Source organism: Penaeus monodon, chromosome 6, assembly GCF_015228065.2.
Source record: "Penaeus monodon isolate SGIC_2016 chromosome 6, NSTDA_Pmon_1, whole genome shotgun sequence".
NCBI classification, from domain to species: domain Eukaryota; kingdom Metazoa; phylum Arthropoda; class Malacostraca; order Decapoda; family Penaeidae; genus Penaeus; species Penaeus monodon.
In genome coordinates, this window is record NC_051391.1 from 12,026,947 (window position 1) to 12,034,541 (window position 7,595).

Sequence of the window (7,595 nt, forward strand, 5' to 3'; positions counted from 1 at the left end):
GATAGCTTTCTGGCATTGATTAGGCGTGACAATTAGACAACATGACCTCAGAGGCACGCCTGCAGTAGCTGCCCCTCTTTAACCCACCAGACTACATGGCTTTAACTTGCTCTCTAAATGTCTTTGATCATTGTCTCTTGATAACGAAGACCATTTTGGTGTGCCATGTAGTTCCTTTACCTCATTTTTTGGCGTCCTGGTTTTATGAGGTTTCTTTTGCAGTTTACTAATATAAGATGTGATTGTCTTAGTTAATACAGTACTTTTATTACTCTTGGCAACTGGCAGTGCCTCCTCCCCTAAGATGTGTTTGTTCCTCTTGCAATATTTATTTATTACTTTTAAAATTCTTTTGATGTTCTGAAATATTTAGCAGTTTGCATTTCATAACTTTTACAAATGACTTTACAAGCATGAGTGAATATAATGAATTTGTGTTTATATTAAGTGCTTAAGTAATTTTTAATCTTTGTGTTATGATGTTTACATTTTGTCTCTTGACGAATATCAGGCATATGTCTTTGTACAATCAATATGTTTGTTAGTAATGAATACTTCAGTAGGTGTTGATAGGTTGAGATCCCTATTCAGTACATAAAAATATTAGTGATCTTCATCACTGTTGTTCTGTCAGTGTACTTATTTTCTTTTTCTTTTTATCTGTGTCATTTAAGTTGGAAAGATCCTTGTATGAATTTCATTGTCTGTAATATCAGCTGGCCTTTTCAAGACGATATGTATTTTCTAGATTCAAGAAACTAATCCATTTCTGTGCCTCTCCCCAGAACTGACCGTCGTAGTAAGCTGATTTCTGGCCCAACCAATTTCAACCACATAAGCCATATGGGCCCTGGAGATAGCATAGAGATTCAGCGACTGGTTGACCTGCCCTCACGACTGAACGCTGCTGCTGATCAGAGAACACCCCATTCACAACAGTCCATCCATAGGGTTAGTATGTTTGATGTTTGGGGTTTCTCAGTCATCTTTTTGTTTATTTATTCACTATTATTATTATTATTATATTAGTATTATTATTATTATTTTTGCAGGATTTGTAATTATATAAGGTTGCACCATGTATTCATCATTAAATTTATCGCCTGTTTTCTACCTAAATGTAGGTACGCAGCATGCTACAGACTAGTGGAAAATTAGCCCCACCAAGATTACCACAGGGACCAGAACCACCGAGACGCTCCTTCAGCCATCAACCACTTCCCCAGCCACATTATTCTAATGTTCACAATGGTTAGTGTTTACATATACAAAGCACCCTTATTTTTTTATTTATTATTTTTTTTTTTACTATAGTAGTGCTATTTCCAAATTTTAAGACAGTATAATGGTAAATGTGTGTATATTAGCATATTTAAGTTACATTGCAATTTTACTAAAGATGTGGACAATGGCATTACAGGTAGTGGCCCACCTCCCATGCCAGGTTCTGGTCGTCGGCCAGGCATGCCCCCACTACCCCCCTCTGCAGCCCCACAACACCTGCCACCTCAGCGTTCGCCTGAGGAGCCCCGGCACCAGATAATTCATCAACTGCAGGAGGTAAGATAAGCGAAGAGAAACTCTTCCCAAAGGATGCATGGCATAATAAACAGATTTTATAGGTAATTTATGTTGAGATGAATTGAACTGAATGAATGTTGTATTTTAGGCAAAAGTCATTATGATGATGGAATTTTTTGTTTTGTTTTGTTTTGTTTTAATGTATTCTCATGTAATGATCTTGACTAATGATACTTCTTTTCTTTCCTTTCCTATCCTTCCCCTCACAGCAGGAGTGTGGCGACACCTCCCCGCGCCACTCCATTGCATCCAACACCAGCAGTAACCTCTCCTCTCCTCCTTCACCTGGCCGTCCCCCAGATCACCATTCATCATCCTATGACTCATAGGGATTCGTTTGGCCTGGAGAGCGGCTATGAGCAGGGCACTCACAGGCTAGCAGTTATGGGCTGCTGCGACTGTTTCTTCATTGCAATTGCTTTTCAAAACATTATGGAATCAACTGCTCAAACAATGTCTAAAAATTTGTTCTCATTATGGATATGTACAATTTTTAAAAACATTTTTCTTTCTCTCTGACTTCATATTTTTAAGCTAAATAATTGAATATTTAATGAAAAACAGTGCTGCAACAACAATTTGTCACACCATGTAACCATAACACTATGATTTACACTTTTTTCACAAATCAAAATGAAGGGGAACCTTTCTTCTGAAGCTGTGAGTCTTGGTCCGTGTCAACTATTAGGGCACCAACTAATTCTACGATACTTAGTGGCAATACTTAATCAAACTGAAATGTGTTAATGATAAAAAGAAGTTATCTCTTATAGGTTATAATTCCTCTTAGATTACTTGTATGGTAGTTCATAAATTGTAAAACTGCCTGTCTCAGTAATTCATTTGTAACTCAGATTGATGTAGGAAGACTTACCTTTTACAGGTGAATAAGAGGCCCTTAAATTTTTAGGTCCTGTTAAACAGCTGCTTAAGGAGTAGATAAGTGGTTGCTGCTGCTATCGTGCAAGTAATGGTTAATAACATTGGCATATTCCAGAAGAGTTACAGCTTCGAAAATAGGCAGCTGGTGAAGCATTTCAGGCTACCTGTTGGTGCTTAGATTGTCCTGTAATATATATTGGAATAATGAATTTGAATTTTGGATAATGCATCTGTTATATATGAGATCCTTTTTGTTAATGATATATTGAAATTGGGTCATATCTATTGTTCCAAACATATTATAAATGGTTGTTTTTTTTTCTTCAAAAGCCTCTGCTAGTCATTCTTTAACTATTAAGTGTTTGAATTCCAAGCCCAAAGAAACAGAATTTAAAAAGGAAAAAGATAAATATTTAGTGAGTGTAAAAATTTGTTATGAGGGCACAATTGTTAAAATTTAGGTGCTGTGAGGGCAAGCATTGTAGCAATACTTAATACCTTTACTGTGGTTGGAAGGATGAGTCACACCGGTGCAGTGTTCAGTGTGTTGGGCCGAATGTAGTGCTGTTGTAGTGTATATTGCAAGTGATCCCAGTCTTAGTGGGGTTGGAAAAAAAACAGAGAACTTATTATGTAGGTGTAACTGAAGGTTAAGTACAGTGTTTTGAATGTTCTTTATATTTTCCAGCAAAATATGACTTTATTGCTAAAAGTTGAGCTGGAAAAGCAGTGGCTGTATCCTCTATGCCTCTTCATGGTTTAATCTCTGGCACTTCTGCTGAAATTTGCCATTTCTTTAAAAATATATAAAAGAAATAAAAGGAACAAGTAAGAGGGATTGTGGCTCAGATGTGTGAAGGTGGAAATCTTAGACAATAGCTTAGTAAATGGCTCTTCAAAATAAAATCTGTGTGAATTACAGTGTCTATGCAGCAAATAAGCAGAAAGTGTTGACTCTTTAGCAGAAGATAGTTGGCTTGTGTTACTCCACCAATAATAATAAAAAAAGAAAAGAAAAAAATGGCCTTTACTGTGGTAAAATTTCTTCCAGATCAGTAAATCAGATACTCATTTCTTAAAACAGTGGAATTGTGAATAAGAAAATATATGTATACTGTATATATATTTTTTGTTTTACATAGAAATTTCACTAAAGAGCAAAAAGGCACTGTGTGTGCATAATACAGCAGCTTGAAAATTGCATGAAGGTAAACAACAGAAATCAGTGAGAGGTGAAACAAAGTGATAGGGATCCATACAGCCACACCCATGGAATTACAGGACTGTTATTCAGAAACTGCTCCAGAAAGAACTTTATTTATATAATTTGCAGAGAATCATTCCTTGTCAGTGTGATCCAGAACTAGATCTGACTTAAGGTTGTAATTGTGACACTTGGTAACTGAGCCAAAGGTTCTTGTGTGAGAAATTTCTATGTCTACAATTGCTGAGCCATTTTTGATTGTGTAATAAACAATGGCACAGATCCACTGAACTTCATCATAAATTATTCTTGATAAATAGTTTTGTGTTAGGGGAGCTTGCCTTAGTGGTCCCTAGTTACGTGGTCAGGTCAGGAAGTTGACCTCCTGACTGTTTGGTGTGGTTCTGGTGAAGATTCCAGGTAGAAAACATCGCTGCAGGATTGTCATGTGCCCACTTGTTTTAGGTTTTTAAGGCCCTTTGGTCAATAATTCAGATTTTGCCATAAGCTTTGAATTGCCTTGATATCATAATTGGGCTTTAGACATCACGATTCTTGAGCGATGGAATCATTTCTCAAACAGACTTTTAACCCCCTCCTTCCCTCATGATTCCAGCAGTTGATGTTGGTTCAACTGTTGTTTCCAACAGAGTATAGATATCAATAGAAATTGATTGATTGTTCAGGAATTTAGTAGCTGTCTGCAAGTATTATGATTAGTTGCTTATGTATAAAGCAATAATTTTTTAGTGTTCTTGCCAATCAATGTAGCAAATGCTGCTTCTGTTATCACTGACTTGGAAATCTTGTCAAGGGTATTTAAATTAATGTCCATTAATTTATTAGGCATTCAACTGTACTTCATACTTTTTCATAAAAAATACTTAAGCAATGTATGCTGTCACAAGTCTTATCAATATTTTTTTTTCTTTTTTGTAAGTACAATATTGTAAATATGTTACCCTAGTGATTCTGTTCAAGAAATTTATGAATTCTGACATTATGTAAATTCATATTTCAACTCTGTGTATTGTAGTTTGTAATTTATGATTTGAGAGGCCATGATATAATGGCCCTGTGTATACTAGCTTTTGTAAAATAGACATTTTTAGAAATATGGCAATATTACTATGGGTGAAAATTTGGGCGTTTGATTTTCTCCTTAATTTTCTCAGCTGGAAAAAAAAGTTCACTTTCTGCTACAAGAGATCAGCAGGAAGAATTAATCTCTCTATTATGTGAATCAAATTTTTTTTGTTCAGATTAATCATTTCATCTAGAGAACATTCATCTTCAAGAATTGTCTCATCTGTGGTTAAAATTACAATTTTTTGCCTTAATGCACTAATTGCATTTTGTTACCTTTTGGACAAACTTGTTTTTGAATATGAATCCTTAAACCAAATTATAAAGGAGCATAATACATGTGTTACAGAGAAGCCATATAGACAGAAAATAAAGCAATAAAATTAACTATATGGAACTAAAACAAAATAGGGATCATTCATGTTTGTCTCCCCAATCCTTTGCTTCTTGTCATGGGGGGCTTGGGAGATGGGGCCTGAATCTCAATGTGGTGGATCACCCCTACCTTGGTCCTTAAGTAATTTTGCATGGTCTGTTTTCCTCCACCTTCCCTTTTCCTTTTCATCAACCTTTACTTTGTACTATACCCCATCAGCTCCCCCTCTCTACCCTTTCACGCCACCCTCTACTATTTTTCAACCTACAACTTTACCCTAATCATTAACTTGTTCCTAAACCTTTTCGCTACTGTAATTTACCATAGCGCCATATGACTTTTGATGTTTTGATATAGCACTTCCTTACCTGGGGGCTTTGCTCCCAAGCCTAATGCAGATCACTTTATTTTGAATATACCACTAATGACCTTAGATGTTGATGTGGCAGAAATTTTTCAATAACAATCATTGTATATGTAGGTACAATTGCAAAATCAATGGAAAAAAAAAAAAAAATGGTTTGGTTATATCTTTAATGTAGTAAATGGTGTGTGGGAAATAAACTAAATACATTTATACTGATAAAGGGCATTCATGAATACTCTTGGCAATATTAGGAATTTAAAAGTTAATAAATATGGATATTACAAAACTAAAGTAACAAAAAAAGTTACTAGAAGCTGTTCCCCCCAATCCCTTGCCCGTTGTTGTCGTGGGGGGGGGGGGCTTAGGAGGCGGAGACTGGGACCCAATGATGGGGAACTCCCCAACCTTGGGACTCAGCCCTCGGCTCAACTAATTTTGCATGGTCTTTTTTTCCTTCCCACTTTTCGTTTCTGTCCCTTCACCAAACCCTTCTGCTATCCACCTCCTAAGGTGTGAGAGCCGTGCTGAAAGGATGAAAGGCTGACTTTGTGCCAGTCCTGAACGGCCAGAGGGAGCCATGGGCACGGTATTCCCCTGATTTAGTTACCTAACGCATACATATCCTCCATCTAATCTAACTCCTTACCACACCCTACTCTAACCCTTTCACTCACCAATTCCTTTGCCCAGCTTAGACAACTAATCACTAACTCAACCACCCTTCCCTAACATTAACTATAGTGCTACATGACCTTAGATGTCTAGCACATTTATCTTGCTTTTAACCATTAACCATTACTAGAAGCTGTTTTTCTACTGCCCTGCCTTCTAAATACTTCTAGTATACCAAGTCTGATCCATACTACAGGTGAAAATTGGAAAAAAATAGCCTCATAAAAACTTTTATAGCAGTGGAAATAGAATGTATTATTATAATACTAAATTATACAAAGCAGTTAATGCATTAGTGGGACTTAGATTTCAATGAAAGTGAGCAGGAAGAACAGAGATATAGCTCAATCATAAAACACTGGTTTTGTGAGTACAGGTTCAGTAAGTATTGGCATTTGCATGCTGGGGCCAAAGTCAGGGAGGAAAGGAACTAGCCACACTACTGTATCATTTTGTGGCATAGCATACATGTTGCTCAATGGATATTCACTTGGAGATACAACCGACTTCTGAAAAATAATGTAAAATCTAAATGCAATTTTCAGATTTTTTTGTGTGTTGTCTGGCAACACTACTATTGCTTGAGACACAAAACTGAACACCTACTATAGCGTTAAATGAAGTGACAGGATGAAGAAAGGAAAATGAAAAGAAGTGAAATGAAGAGATAAATGTGAGTAGAGACCAAGGGCATAAAGAGAAAGGATGAATGTAGGAAGATCAGGATATCTAACCATTTTTTTTTCTTTTTAATAAATTAATGTATTTTTTGCTAAGTGCTCAAGTTGGAGGTAAATCAAAAATGAAATATAAAAATTGTTAGGCAATCCTTAATTTATGCTTTTTACTATCTACAGATCTAATTTAGTCTTTGACTCCAACAGTGCTAAGAGATCATGTATGTGAAAAAATATGGAAAATAACTTGTGTGCAATCCACCACTACAAGAAAAAAGCCACAGTCATTTACTTCATCCCATGCATGATGGAATTTCCAATACCTTACCAAGCCATGTCCTGGGCTTCGGTTGCAGATCAATTAGATCAAATAGAGGGTATCTCTGCATCTGATGAAGGATATAAATTATCAAAGGAAAAAGTGGAGGTTCCATGAAGATGTAGAAACAGGTTGAGGGTTTGTAGAAGAAAAGATAAGTGAGGAAGAGCAGATGTACAGGCTGCAATAAAAACAGGGATATGACAACAGAATGTAGGGCTGAAAGTAGAACAACTATGAAGTAATCAACAGATAATAATTAAGGTAGAGATTGATGTTGCAGAAGTAGAAACCAGGGAATGAACAATGAATCAGGGGAAGGATACTGTAGTAACAAAAGGAAGTCCCATGAACATCCAGGAAGGAGAAGGGTTAAAGGGGAAAGAAGGGGGTGTATTGGAGAAGGGGAGGATGGGCTGTGTTGAGATGAA

The 7,595-nt window shown here is 36.4% G+C and overlaps 1 protein-coding gene across 10 annotated transcripts in view; it reads left to right on the top strand.

The window, feature by feature from the left end:
* Positions 1-4,808, top strand: part of LOC119574214 (serine/threonine-protein kinase Genghis Khan-like) — a 42,180-nt gene extending 37,372 nt beyond the window's left edge. For 6 of the 10 annotated variants that reach the window (XM_037921362.1, XM_037921358.1, XM_037921363.1 and 3 more), the window contains 4 exons: positions 786-951; positions 1,125-1,251; positions 1,421-1,560; positions 1,791-3,132. In XM_037921362.1, the coding sequence (XP_037777290.1) occupies positions 786-951; positions 1,125-1,251; positions 1,421-1,560; positions 1,791-1,910 (553 nt within the window). In that variant the 3' untranslated portion in view covers positions 1,911-3,132. Of the gene's footprint in view, positions 1-785; positions 952-1,124; positions 1,252-1,420; positions 1,561-1,790 lie in introns of those variants that run through there. The other 4 variants (XM_037921355.1, XM_037921365.1, XM_037921361.1 and 1 more) reach the window with 4 other exon arrangements.
* Positions 4,809-7,595: the final 2,787 nt, after the last annotated feature.